This window comes from Giraffa tippelskirchi, chromosome 14 (genome assembly GCF_054371585.1).
Source record: "Giraffa tippelskirchi isolate mGirTip1 chromosome 14, T2T-mGirTip1v1.2.pri, whole genome shotgun sequence".
Classification (NCBI taxonomy): Eukaryota; Metazoa; Chordata; class Mammalia; order Artiodactyla; family Giraffidae; genus Giraffa; species Giraffa tippelskirchi.
Window position 1 is genome coordinate 50,060,351 of NC_137288.1, and position 13,917 is coordinate 50,074,267.

Genomic DNA, 13,917 nt, shown 5'->3' on the forward strand with positions numbered 1-13,917 from the left:
CATGGGTTTGATCTTTGGGTTGGGAAGATCCCTGGAGTAGGAAATGGCAACTCATTCCAGTATTCTTGCCTGGAAAGTGCCATGGACAGAGGAGCCAGGTGGGCTCCAGTCCATGGGGTCGCAGAGAGTTGGCATGACTGAGCGACTGAGGACAACCTTATAGTAAATTAAATGATGCCACCTTCAGTAGGAAATATTGTGTTGTTTGTGAAAACTATCCACACAATGGTGGCCTCTTCCGAAGTCTGGGGATGGGTCTGGCACTGACCCTACCCAGTGACTGCTAGCCTGGAATATTTTCAGAGCTTGGTAGCAGCATTCTCAAGGGAGTCAGCTCTGTCAGAAGAAATCCAAAGAGAGCAAAAAAGATGAATGTCTTGGTGGAAGACTTTTTTCCTTACATTTATTCTTAAGAGTGGGAAATGATTATGTCATGATTTTATATTCCAGTAAAACCTTTTTTAAAACAGACAAGGCTAGGAAGGGAGGGCTAGGAAGAGAAAACATACACTTTGAAAAGGAAAAATGTGAGGATCCCTCTTATGAAACGTTGTGTCTCGGTAAAAATGACAATTACAAAGGGAGGCAGTAGGGAAGAAAGAGACTCTTCCCCTGATATTTTTATCCAGGTGAAATCTGGTTTCAGTGGATTGGAGGGCAGTAGGAACAACAGGAGTCTGCGGAAGGGGAGGAGCGGCCTTGGGTCTGTGCGTGTGGGATTTACATACTGACACTAATTGTATTTTGTTGTGCAGATGCTTCCCCTTCTTTTCCCCTCTTCTCTGTTGTCCTGAGTCTCTGCAGCTGTACTTTTCAGGTCCCCATACTGGCTCCATCTCCACCTCCTCAGGGTGCAGGGCATCATCCCAACTCTCTGTGCTCTGGGGGATGAGGACTTAGGTGGGGGTGTGATTAGTTTCATTATGGTGTGAAAACTGCAATGGTGAACATGTTGATCAATTTTTCCAAACTAACAGCTTAGGGCAGAATCTTAAATAATAATAAAAAAACCCTGAGTAGAACTAATTAAACTCTTTCCAGAATTCCAAAGATCATTGTTGACTTTTGTAAAAAAGGTGGCTTTATTTTAAAATTCTGTGTAAACTCCCCTTTTCTCCTCTCCTTATCCTACAATCCCTCAGACAAAAGAGGAACACAAAACATTAATAACTCCTTGCCTTTTTGTAGGTGTGCTTTTCAAAGCACTTTTATATCCAGCATCTCAAGATAACTGGATGAGGTTGTTAGCAGGCCTGTTTGCTGATAGGAGCCCTCAGCCCCCAAAATGCTAAATAATTTGCTCAGGTTCACACAGAGAATTCATAGTAGAGCCAAGACTAGGCCCCAGGAGAAAATACCGTGCAATCAGCAGGTACAACTTCTAAGCACCCATCCCTCCACATAAATGGTACCTGAAGGTACTGGCAGGAACGTTCTTGTTGACACGACTCTGACTTCACCATGGCCTGGTCCATGTTGACTGAGGCTTTCTGGTAAACCTCTCGGGCTCGACTCACGGTCAGTGTGGAGGACCAGGCACTCTTCTTGAGCAGCGGTGCGTCTAGGGTGACGGGCAGGTTGGCGCAGGTGGAGCACTTGACATCGTTGTTACTCCGGGAGGCCTTCACCGCCTGCTCGCTGATGGTGTTGTAGGCCTCCATGAAGTACTGAGAGGCTGAGCGGTCGGGGCACCTGCCCATGGTCATCACACCCGAGGGGGAGTGGTAGATGCACACGTCGCCGTCGAGGTTGTCGTCAGAACTCCACCAGCCCGGGGATGTGTTGTTGCGTGGCTTGGGCTCCAGGCGCCGCTCCTTGCTTTTGCTGCGCTTGCCATACCTCACGGTCTGCGTCTCGTCCGGGCTGGCCTTGCCCCCGTTGACGCTGCCCTTGGACGGCCCTTCCAGGGAGTGCGATTTGGTGAAGAGCTTCTGGACCGAGTGGACCAGGTGGCGGATGCGGCCGGGGCTGTCACTGCGGTGCTCCACGGCCGTGCGCTTGTACTGCAAAGTGTGGTAGCCATCCCGGCTGAGGGGCAGCTGCCTCTCAAACTGGTCCAGGAGGTTGGCGGGGATGCGGTTGGCCCTGGTGGCCAGGGTGCGGGGTGCCAGGGCACACTCGTCCTTCAGCTCCTGCTGGGAGGCGTAATGCCGCCGTGGGAAGGTGCTGCTGGCCAGCGGGTCGCTGAAGGGGCCCCCACACTCAGCCTGGAAGGAGGTCCGCTGAGTGTAGTAGGGGTGGTCGGCTGGGTGGTGCTCCACTGGGCTCAGCAGGTATGGCTTGCGGTCCACGTGGTGCGACAGCGAGTCACAGGCTGAGTCACAGGTGACTCCGTGGTGATGGCTGCGGCTGCCCGATAACCCTTTCATCGCTGACGGGGCGCAGCCACGGGGGTCATGGACACCCGGGGGTGTGGTTCCAGACCCGTCTCCCGCAAGGACCTGCGGAAATGAAGGAGAGAGGGACAGTGGTTAACCCTTCCCTTGGTAAATAGATAGTGCTTTTTCCATGTGCATCTGCTACTGAGTTGGTTTTCTGGCAGAAGAACTCATGAAAAGTCAAAGAGTAGTTCCTCAGTCATGTTGGACTCTGCAACCCCGTGGACTGTAGCCCACCAGGCTCCTGTGTCCATGGGATTTCCGGGGCAAGAATATTGGAGTGGGTTGCCATTTCCTCCTCCAGAGAATCTTCCTGCCCCAAGAACTGAACCTGTGTCTCCTGAATTGCAGGCAGATTCTTTACCACCTGAGCCTCATTGACTCTCCCTAAAAGGAGCTTTAATGCATTGATGGAAAAGCCTTGTTACCTCTATATCCTGGCAAAGACCCCTCTTATCATACAGGAGAGACAAGGTGAAAGCTAGTTAACCCAGAAAAGAAACTATAAAAATGTTAAGTTATTTTTAAATGATTTGGGAGAAAAACTCCCCCTCCCTCCAGGATTCTAATAACTGTATATTTCTCCTGCTGCTCTGGTTTTATTCTTAACTGTATGTTAGTCATCAGGCTAGCAGACCACAAGGGCTCAGTTTCTCTGGGAGGCTTTTGCTGATCTCCCTTACAGAGAGAATTAGTTCTGTGCTTGCAGAGCATCTGCTGCATACTCTCCAGCTCCTCTGGAATGCTTTGTCCCATGTTTTCCCCACTAGCGCAAGCTCCCTGAGGTTAGCTTACTTCTTAGTCACCTGTACATCTCCCTACCTCATACCAGGGGCTTCCCTGGTGGCTCAGTGGTAAAGAATCCACCTGCAGTGAAGGAGATCCAGGTTCAACCCCTGGGTTGGGAAGATCCCCTGGAGAAGGGAATGGCTACCACTCCAGTATTCTTGCCTGGAGAATTCCATGGATAGAGGAGCCTGTTGGGCTCCAGTCCGTGGTGTCTCACACAACTGAGCAACTAACACTTTTACTTTCACTTCACCTCATACCAGTTGGGCCATATAAACGCACAAGCACTCCATATATGTGAGTGGAAAACATAAATAGAAGAGGCTACTGGCACCTTATAACTTTAGGATATATCTCTGTATCTTCTTTCACATACTTTCCCGTTAGAATGCCATGGTGACAATTACAGCAAACAATCCCTGCTTTCCCACGGTAATTAGGGTTGGAAAAACTCTAATTTGCCCTAATGGTAGGGCAAATACATCAGAGCTGTAGAGAATACCTGCCCAGGTATTTCTGTCATCAGAGAATTAAGAGTTTCTTGTCTACAAACTGAGAGCAGATGAAGAACAAATAAGCTTGAATTAGCTCATTTGACTATCAGGGCATCTCCTTTTGCTGGTTTAAGAGTTTATGGTAAATATTTACAAGCGATGGCAAGATGGACAATGGAAAGACTCTTGAAACATTTCTGAGGAAACACGAAGGGCCTGAACCCAAGGGTCGGGTGTGCCTGGGAGAGAAATGACTCCTACAGATGCAGCTGAGCAAAATGCAGTCATCCCAAGCCTTCCCCATCCTTCAAGACCAGAAGCTGCTGTTCTTCTGGGCAGAGTACTTCCTTTGGACTTTAATAGAGTGAGTTCATCAGTAGCTGAATGCATTCCTCCTGACAGTCTTGTTTGTTTTTTTGTTTTTTTTTAAATAAACCTTTCTACAATACAAAAATTGTCATATGGAAAGTTGTCCAGAAGAGCCAATGTGACTTTCCAAAAAATCACAAATGTAATTTTAGATAGACAGAGATAATTGGTTTAATTGTAAAAAAAATCCTATAAAATAAAACAGAACACCCATGTATACCATAATGAAGAAAAACATGGAGTCTTGAGGGATCAGGACTTGTCTGTTCCGTGGGACATGCTGTATGTGGGAGCCTGACTGTTGAAAATCTCTAACCATGCTTTATGAAGCTCCTTTCCTCCTCCTAGTCTTTCTGTTTCTGGATTAATTGAAGGAAGCTGATGAGAGGTTTTAATCACTGGAGTCTTTCGAAATTGGTCAGTCTATCAAACTAGGAGCTTCTTGAGGATAGAGATTATGTTTTATGCATTCAGTGGCCAGCAGAGTGCTTGGCTGATGGTGGGAACTCAATAAAGTATTTAGTTAATGAAATAATGCATCAGTGAAAAATTTCCCAGGGTGGTCCATCCTGTGGTTCAAGTCACATCTATTGTGTTTGACAAGGAAACGGCCAAGGAAGGAAGGAAGGCACCATCTTACGGCCATTTTAGAGACTAGTGGTTTTCCAGGTGAGGCAGGAGGCATACGGGTGAATGTTTCTTATGCTACTTGTTTGTTTGCCTTCAACTTCTGCCTCTCTGTGTCCCATCAATGAATACCTCACCTCTTAAAGTTCCCCCTGCTTTGAGGTTAAAATCTGGGAGTTAACCTGGTCTGCTGAGTACAGAATGTCTAGACAGAAGACAATCTGTTTAAAGAAGAGAAAGCAAACGACACCTGAAGAGACAAAAAGAGAAAGAAAGACTGTGGTTCAGGAAGAGCCTGTATATCAAAACTTACCCACTGAGGAGCTAATATAAGGGAAATTTTAGCATGAAATACCTAGGGACTACTTTGTACAAAGTTATGATCCCAAGAGTAGGCTGTGGCAAGGAGGGATACAGAAGATTAAATACACGTTTTTAGCAAAACTGTGGCACAAACTAATTTAGGTGGAAAAATCCACTGCATGAGGAAGCTTCTCTATATAAAACAGGTCTCATCGAAGACATTTTTGTCTTTTAAATATAGACTTAAAAATAAAAGACAAAAATAGGGAGCCGGTTGGATTATGGTCACATAATAAGTCTTATGATTCCACATAATGTAACTCAATATATGAAATAATATGAAATAATGCTTCAGTCTTTCCTTCTGAAGCAGCTGGGTCTTAGGTGGATATTTTTTGCTAAATAAAATGTGAATCTGGCAAGAGCCAAAAACATGAATTATACATATTCACTCCAAAATGGAGATTATTTGAAATCATGTGTTCAATATTTACACAATTATCTTTAATTTGTGAATGGCATTTCATGTGAGATGATGCTGCCTGAGGACACACAGAGCAAACAAAGAGCCTTTTTAAGGCCATTAATGATGAATTTGTTCAATGATGTAACCGATGATTATTTTGGTAAGTTAAACATGCACAGTGTGATTTTTTTACTAAAATTTAAGTCGGCTATTTTCAGCCTAGTGACAAGCACTTATGTTTTCATAGAGAGTAATACACTGAATCAAGGAAAATAAGTTAACTTTCATTCTTCTTAATATCTGTAAAAAGATATTGAGATCTTGATCCTTTTCCTCTGTGATATATGAAATATGGCAACAAATGATCATCAACATTTCTAAATGCTCCATCTATCTTTCTGGTTAAGATCACATAAATGACTTAATACCCTAGCCCTTTCTAAGGGAAAAATCTTACAGTCTCTTCTAGTCTCTTGTCTTTTAAAAAGGAAAATAGATTAATTAGTGATTATAAATTACAGCAACACATTCAGTGACTTCTTGATGAGTGAGAGAGATGATCTAAAACCCCCAATGGCTAAATAATAGTCGTGATACCTACCATGGGGGTCTTGCTCTTCCTCCCTTCATTCTGTCTTCTTTTCTTACTCGTGAATTCTATTCCCAGCCTACTTCTTTCTGCCACTTCTTTATTTCTCTCTCCTAATTCATGTTCGTGGAGAAGGCAATGGCAACCTACTCCAGTACTCTTGCCTGGTAAATCCCATGGACGGAGGAGCCTGGTAGGCTGCAGTCCATGGGGTTGCTAGGAGTCGGACACGACTGAGCAACTTCACTTTCACGCATTGGAGAAGGAAATGGCAACCCATTCCAGTGTTCTTGCCTGGAGAACCCCAGGGATGGGGGAGCCTGGTGGGCTGCCGTCTATGGGGTCGCACAGAGTCGGACATGACTGAAGCGACTTGGCAGCAGCAATTTATGTTTGTAAGTGGCAACTTGGACTTCACATGCTCCAGCCCATGTGTGACTAACACCATCCCCAGGAAGAATTAACCGAGCATCCTTCCCATGCAGGGCTCAGTGTTTGCTGCTGTAGATGACCAAATGCAACCAGCAAATCTCTAATGCTGAGAGAGACGTGACCTAGTCGTGAAAAAATATAAATAACAATGCTCATTACCCTCTGCATTCTTGGAAAAATTAGCCCTGGAATTAAGTTTTAAGGGGCCGTAAAAGATTTCTGAAAATAGAAAGGGAAATTGTCTTTCGTGCCTTCCTCTCTGAGCCGGGATGGAGAGTGTGAGTCAACGTGCCTCCGTAAGGGTTTCTATGACAACGGTGATCATCCCTCATTTTTGCTTTGTTCACTATGACTTCAAAATGATGTTTTGTTGTCCTCCTAAGTACGATTTTACCATCAGACGACAGGCCCTCATTATTGGCTTGGAAAATGCGTTGACTGTATTGGCTACTGTAAGATGAGCTCTGGGTGTGAGAGTCAGTGGTTTTTAAAGAGTTCCCACACCTGGGGCAGAAGCATTGCTGTCCAGATGATGACTAAAGCAGGAACGATCCAGCATAGGTAAAGGAAATTCTCAAGGCAGGTAATTTATTAGCACCAAGGAAAAAACAAACAAACCACATGTTAGAAGATGCTGACAGGATGGAAAATAGTCTCGCAAAGCTGGCAAGTTCTTACTTTGATTTCTGTGCATGTCTTTATTTAGAGCTGATGTGCCTGGTTTTTCTTTACATACAGAGAGAGGATCCACCCAAAGGGTGTCTACTCTCTCTTTCAGCGAGGACTGACAGCTGGGCAATCACAACCGGCCTTAGAAAGGACAGCATGGGGGACCCTGCCCAGGAGAAGAGGGAGCACTGTGTTCTAGTTTGGGGAGATGCTGGGAAGACAAAACCTCCATGAATTATCTCAGGGTCGAGTCACTTTTTTGCTTCTCCCCATTTTACTGGTGACCTGCCCATGCCAGGAAGAGAAAAAAGGAATTGTTTTGCTGAGAGTAAAAGCTGTCCCAGACTAGTGACTTGTTTCCCAGTCTCTCTAGATGCACACAGGTGCCTAATTCTGGCTAATAGAGTATAACTGAAGATGGCAGGTGCAGTTTCTAGAAAATGACTCTTAAGTGAAGGACATACCTCCTTTACCCCCCTTCCCTGGCTGGAATGCAGACTTCAGGCTTGGCTGAGAAGTGATCTCGGTCCATGAGGTGAAGTGACAGTCTGAGGATGGGAGCAGCCCAAGATAATGGGCCCAGCCAGAATACAGTGTCTGTCAGCCTGGACGTGTACCTCTGCATCTTGTTTATGGGGGAAGGAATGGACCTGTATCTTTGTCTACACCACTGTGATGTGTTTTCTGACCCTTGCATCTGAACCAAGTCTTAAGTGACATGGGTGGTTAGGGCTGACTCCTGGAGAATTTTTGTCAGCTCTGCTATAATATGAAGGACTTGACTCTGCTGGTGGTGGTCGTCCATGAGAGCAGTTTAAACCAGGCAGTGATATAGCCACATGTATACTAGAGATTTCTCTGGCTGTAGTTAGAGAATGCTTCTCAGATGGCTCAGTGGTAAAGCATCCACCTGCCAATGCAGTAGACATGAGAGACACAGGTTCGATCCCTGGGTTGGGAAGATCCCATGAAGGAGGAAACGGCAACCCATTCCAGTATTCTTGCCTGAAAAATTCCATGGACAGAGGAACCTGGCAGGCTACAGTCCATGGGGTTACAAAGAGCTGGACACGACTGAGCAATTGAGCATGAGAGTTAGGGAATAGATTTAGAGGTCAGAAGGAGCAAGAAAATCTGAAAGCAGCAATTCTTTCTTTCTTGGGAAGTTCATGAAAGAAGATTAAAAGGGGATGAAGAGTAACCTTCCAAAGAGTAAGAATGTCGTGGGTGGTGGAGGGGTGCCTCCCACTTCTGCCCTTCTGCCCACTCTTGTGTTTCCACTACAGTGTAAACACACAGGGCCCTTCTTCTAGGCAGAACAAAATTCTATACAACATGGATGCAGACTTTTTATTAGTAATTTTTTCCTCTACTAATAATCCCATTTCTATAGAGATTGAGAATAAAGAGAAATATGAATGTTTAGCAGGCTTATAATTTTAAATATTTTTTTAAAATAAGTGACTGTTCTCATTAATATGCTACTAACAAATGAAGCCATGCCATTTTAGGGTAAAAGTAAATAGAAAACTCGCATGAATTAATTTTGCCCAAAGGCCCACTTTGGGGATATTTTCTGACCTTCTGAATTTGTAGCTGCAAAAGACAACTGAATGCCATTTTCTTTCATTTTTTCAGGCCTCCTCTCTCACAGACTTTCATGTACTATGTACTTAAAATCGTGCAAATGCCATTAGAGCACCTTTGAATAAGCACAGGCTGAAATACACCAGTTCTTTTACTCAAAGCACAATGCTAAGCCGTTTTATATACACAGAATGTATTTTGGCTTTTCATGACTTAATTGCTATCCTAATCATCTGTAGCTTGATTTTGTTTGTGAATACCTCCTTCCATCAGTCTGCTCCTACAAATAAATGCCTTTGAAACATTTCCCTTTCAAAAGATATGGTATTGTATAAAAAACGAAACAACAACCCAGATCTCTTCCAATTTGGTCACAGTAGGCAACAGAACTAAAATTGCCTTTGTCTTTCACACAAAGCTTTCAGAAGTGGCTTCATGATGGTTTTTGAAAATAAAAAGGTGGAGGGTAGTGTTCCTTGAGAAATGGTTAGTAAGTCGTCATTAATATTGGTCTTACACTTACTGATGGTTGGTAAAATGCCACAGGACTTCGGAGAGGACTTTTATGTGGAGATGATTGAAGCAGGACATGATGAAACGTCCTAACATTATTCTGCATTGACCCAAGTAGGAAGGTAACTGTCCTGACTCTGTGTGACTTTGGACATGTTTTCCCCATGGGATTACCCTCATTTGGATCATTCTAGAAGAGGGTGCATGCTTCCCAGGTGGTTCAGTGGTAAAGAATCCGCCTGCAATGCAGGAGACGCGTGTTCAATCCCTGGGTTGGGACGATCCCCTGGAGGAGGAGACCCACTCCAGTATTCTTGCAACCTACTCCAGTATTCTTGCCTGGGAAATCCCATGGACAAAGGAGCCTGGAGGGCTACAGTCCATGGGGCCGCAAAGAGTTGGACGTGACTGAGCACGCATGCACACAGAAGAGGGTGTGATTATCTCAGCTAAACCTGCAGATGGATTTCCCTGGGAGTTGCTAAGAGAATGTGGTCACCTTGACCAGCAGTGACCAACAGCTCTTCAGGAGGTGCTGTGGGCAGGGACCATCCTACATTATGGAGGTAAAACAGATAATCTTCACAGAGAATAGCACAAATCACCAGTGTCCACTCAAAAAATAAAAAAGCTGACAAAAATATGCAAGCCATTGACTAATCTAGGAGAAGCAGAAATGATGATAGAGTGAAACCATTTAATGGAAAATAAAGAAAACCATGATGGAAAATGGAAATATACAAACCTGTGACGATTGATACAGACACAATGCAACTTGAAAAGAAGCAATGGAAATGCCTCTGATGAAAATGGAGTTGCTTTTGTCTACAGCTCTCATGACCAGCTGAATACTTCTGTGAACGTGTTCTGGCACATTCTGGACAACTTGCTTCACGGCTAGACTATCACCTATTTCTCTATCACTATCTCTCTATCTGCTGGAATCAAAAGTTTCCCCTCATAAATTCTTTTCTTTTAAATGCTGTTGCTTTTCTTACCAAGCTTGCTATACAGATCTGTATTAAGAAGTGCCAAGGCCCAGAAACCACCGACAGTGCTCCTTGTTGTGGTAGCCGTTCAGCTGACACCTGCGTTGGGGAATTTTGTTCCCTGACCACAGCATCCGCTGATGCTGTCCTGGCCAGGAATGTTACGGTGGTCACCATACCTCTGAGTTGATTGAATCTGGTTTGAAGTCCTAACTCAGGGGCATCTATGCAGAGGCTCAACTGGGTTAATCAGATGCTGGCTCCTAGAAATTTCAATGAGGATGTTCCTAGAATTACACTGAACACTGGTGAGCTTATCTGCAAGGTCAAGTACAGGAGGGCTGATGCTGGCATCACTGGGAGCCAGAGTGTGCTGTTTCAAACTGCGGGGTAGCAGAAACAAGGGCCCTGCAGAGGGAGCACGTGAAGAGAGGAGCAAACTTACAGGGAGAAGCAATGCAGAGTCCGGCAGCCCAGGAGAGAAACAGAGAGGCTGCCGGACAACCTTCAGGTCTGCTCAGGCCCAGCTTCCTGCCCCAGCGGCTGAGACCCCGTACTGTGTGTGGCAGAACCATGGGAGGCCCTCTAAAGCTTACTCATCTGAGTAAAGTTTACCCTCCTGCCCAGCTGGGTAGCTGCTGGGAGAATCACCAACTGGGACAAAAGAGAGCCCTCCTGGACTGTTGGTGGGAAAGTAAATTGGTGCAGCCACTATGGAAAACAGTATGGAGGTTCCTCCAGAAACTAAAAATAAAGCTACCATATGATCCAGCAGTCTCACTCTTGGGCATATATCCACAGAAAACTATAACTCAAAAAAATACATGCACCTCTATGTTCATAGCAGCACTACTCACAATAGCAAAGACATAGAAACAACCTAAATGCCCATCAACAGAGGAATGGGTAAAGAAGATGTGGTACATATACACAATGGCATATTGCTCAGGCATAAAAAAGAATGAAATAATGCCATTTGCAGCCACATGGATGGATCTAGGGATTATCTTACTAAGTGAAGTAAGTCAGAGAAAGACAAATATAACATGATATCACTTATGTAGAATCTAAAATATGACAGAAATGAACTTATCTATGGAACGGAAACAGATTTACAGACATAGACAGCAGATTTGTGTTTGTGAGGGGGATCGGGGGTGGGGGAGGGAAGGATTGGGAATTTGGGGTTAGCAGATATAAACTAGTATATATAGAATGGATAAACAACAAGGTCCTACTGGATAGCACAGGGAACTATATTCAATATCTTGTGAGAAACCATAATGGAAAAGCATATGAAAAAGAATATATATAAGTATATAACTGAATCACTTTGTTGTACAGCAAGAACTAAAACAACATTGTAAATCAAATATACTTCAATAAAATATAAACAAATAAAGCCTCCTCTCAAATATTCCCTGTGCCAAAGGACACATGGAAATGAGAGGATTTATCTAATTTATGGTCTAGTTAAGAAATAAATCACATAAATGTAAAATAATCAGGAATAATACAAGTTGGAATCTAATCAAGCTCTCGATTGTGTGATCTGTGTTGCAGATGTAATGCATCAGGTAAAAAGCTTTATAAAAACAAAACAAGTCTAGAAGTTGCAAAAGTTAAGGGATACAAAGACATCTCAATTTAGGAGGTTTAGAGTCCAGAGTAGCACAGTGTTCAGAATTGATGTTCTTAGGATGACATGCAGAGCCTGTTCTGTGTTCTGCTCAGTTCAAACCATCCCATCCTCTCCTCCAGCTTCTTTTTCATATTTATTTATTTACTTGGCTGCATTGGGTCTTAGTTGTGGCACATGGAATCTTCACCGATTATGTGGATCTTTTGTTGTGGTGGTTCCCGGACTCTCTAGTTGCGGCACACAGCTTCCAGACACCACAGGCTTAGTTGCTCTGTGGCATGTGAGATCTTAGTTTCCTGACCAGGGATCAAACCTGTGTCCCCTGCATTGCAAGGTGGATTCTTAACCACGAGACTATCATGGAAGTCCCTCCTCTGGCTTTTTAATGCTTCCACGTCTACTTCTCTTTCATTTCTGAGGATGTGAGTCAGATGGTCTGAGAGCTACAAACCTGACTTCATTGGAAAGGCCTCCCACTGGACTCCTTCCATTGAACTCTTCTTTGATAATAAGCCTGTGTCAGGGAATTATAAGATGCTGATGTTTATACTTGTGTGGTTTTTACTGTCAGGATGTTATCCACCTCTGCAAAAGTGTCTCATGAATGAAGTGTGATGAGGAAATTCCTCTCAGGTCTTATAGTATTAGCAAAACTGTGTGTTTCACAACTGCCAGTTCATCGTGCAGGCAGTTACTCTTGTCAGGTGACTGTGCTTCCATCTATTTTTTAATAAAGTAAAGGAAAGGAAGCTGAAGTCGCTCGGTCATGTCCGATTCTTTGCGACCCCATGGACTGTAGCCCACCAGGCTCCTCCATCCATGGGATTTTCCAGGCAAGAGTACTGGAGTAGGTTCCCATTTCCTTCTCCAGGGGATCTTCCCAACCCAGGGATCTAACCTGGGTCTACCGCATTGCAGGCAGACGCTTTACTGTCTGAGCCACCAGGGAAGCCCATATTTGAATAGTGGGAAGTTTATTGGGAAATTTAGCATAAAATAGTAATGGTTATTGCTTTTCTACTTTTATTCTTTATATTGTTTTATCTGGCTGTGCACCTTATCCCTTTGAATAATATAGGTAATCATGTAGCCTGCTTACATCTTTTGTTTGATGACAAATGTATATGCAGATAGCTCTGTACTATGTAAAATACAAATACCTGGCTAATACCTTTTCTTCTTCCCTTGATACCATCAGCTGCCTGTAACAGTGGTTCTCAAAGTTGACTGTGCAGGAAATCAGCTCAGGGCTTGTTACGAGACAGATTGCTGGGCCTGGTCCTCAGAATTTTGGGGGGTGTTCCCAAGATTCTACATTTCTAACAAGTTCTCTGGTGATGCTTGTGCTGGTTCAGGAATCAGAGTTTGAACCACTGAACCAGACCCTGTTTCTTACATCTGTGATTCTTCCTGGGATGTACATAGTCCTTCCCTCCATCAGACTAAACTCAAAACACTTTTTAAGTCCCAGCCCTGTTCTTTGGTGATGCCTTTGCTGAACTGAGGGGGGCAGAACTGACAGCCCCATATCATGTGTTTTCTCACGCACATCATCCAGAGAGCCACCAGGCACTGGACATGTCTGTGGTCATTTATGGCCTTTTATGTAGCTTTCTCCCTGGGGACCATGAGATTCTGGTGGCCATAAGGGTCTTCTTCATTTTTGTATAACCATTCCCTGCAAAAGTCCCTGGATCACAGGATGTGCTCAATAAGTGTTGGCTGACTAAATACATGAATGGGGGGTCTCCTGTTTGGAAAACACAAGGTGTTTTTTTTTTTAATTTTGAAAAACACAGTATATTTAAAAATTTTTTAATTGATGTATAAAGATCCCCTGGAGGAGGGTATGGCAACCCACTCCAGTATTCTTGCCTGGAGAATCCCCATGTGCAGAGGAGCCAGGCAGGCTACAGTCCATGGGGTCACAAAGAGTCACAACTGAAGCAACTTATCATAGTGGATTTACAATATCGTGAAAGTTTCAGGTGTACAGAACAGTGATTCAGTTAGACAGACAGACTCACACACACACACACATATTCTGTTTTGGATTATTTTCCCTTATAG

At 44.1% G+C, this 13,917-nt stretch overlaps 1 protein-coding gene and 1 long non-coding RNA gene across 7 annotated transcripts in view; one reads left to right on the forward strand and one right to left on the reverse strand.

Annotated features, from left to right (window-relative positions):
- Positions 1-13,917, reverse strand: part of DLGAP1 (DLG associated protein 1) — a 762,891-nt gene that overhangs the window by 289,863 nt on the left and 459,111 nt on the right. The window contains exon 5 of the mRNA XM_081561948.1: positions 1,413-2,441. Coding sequence (XP_081418074.1) covers positions 1,413-2,369 — 957 coding nt within the window. The 5' untranslated portion in view covers positions 2,370-2,441. The remainder of the gene's footprint in view (positions 1-1,412; positions 2,442-13,917) is intronic.
- LOC145534450 (uncharacterized) overlaps positions 1-13,917 on the forward strand; it is a 343,726-nt gene that overhangs the window by 187,869 nt on the left and 141,940 nt on the right. The window lies entirely within an intron of this gene.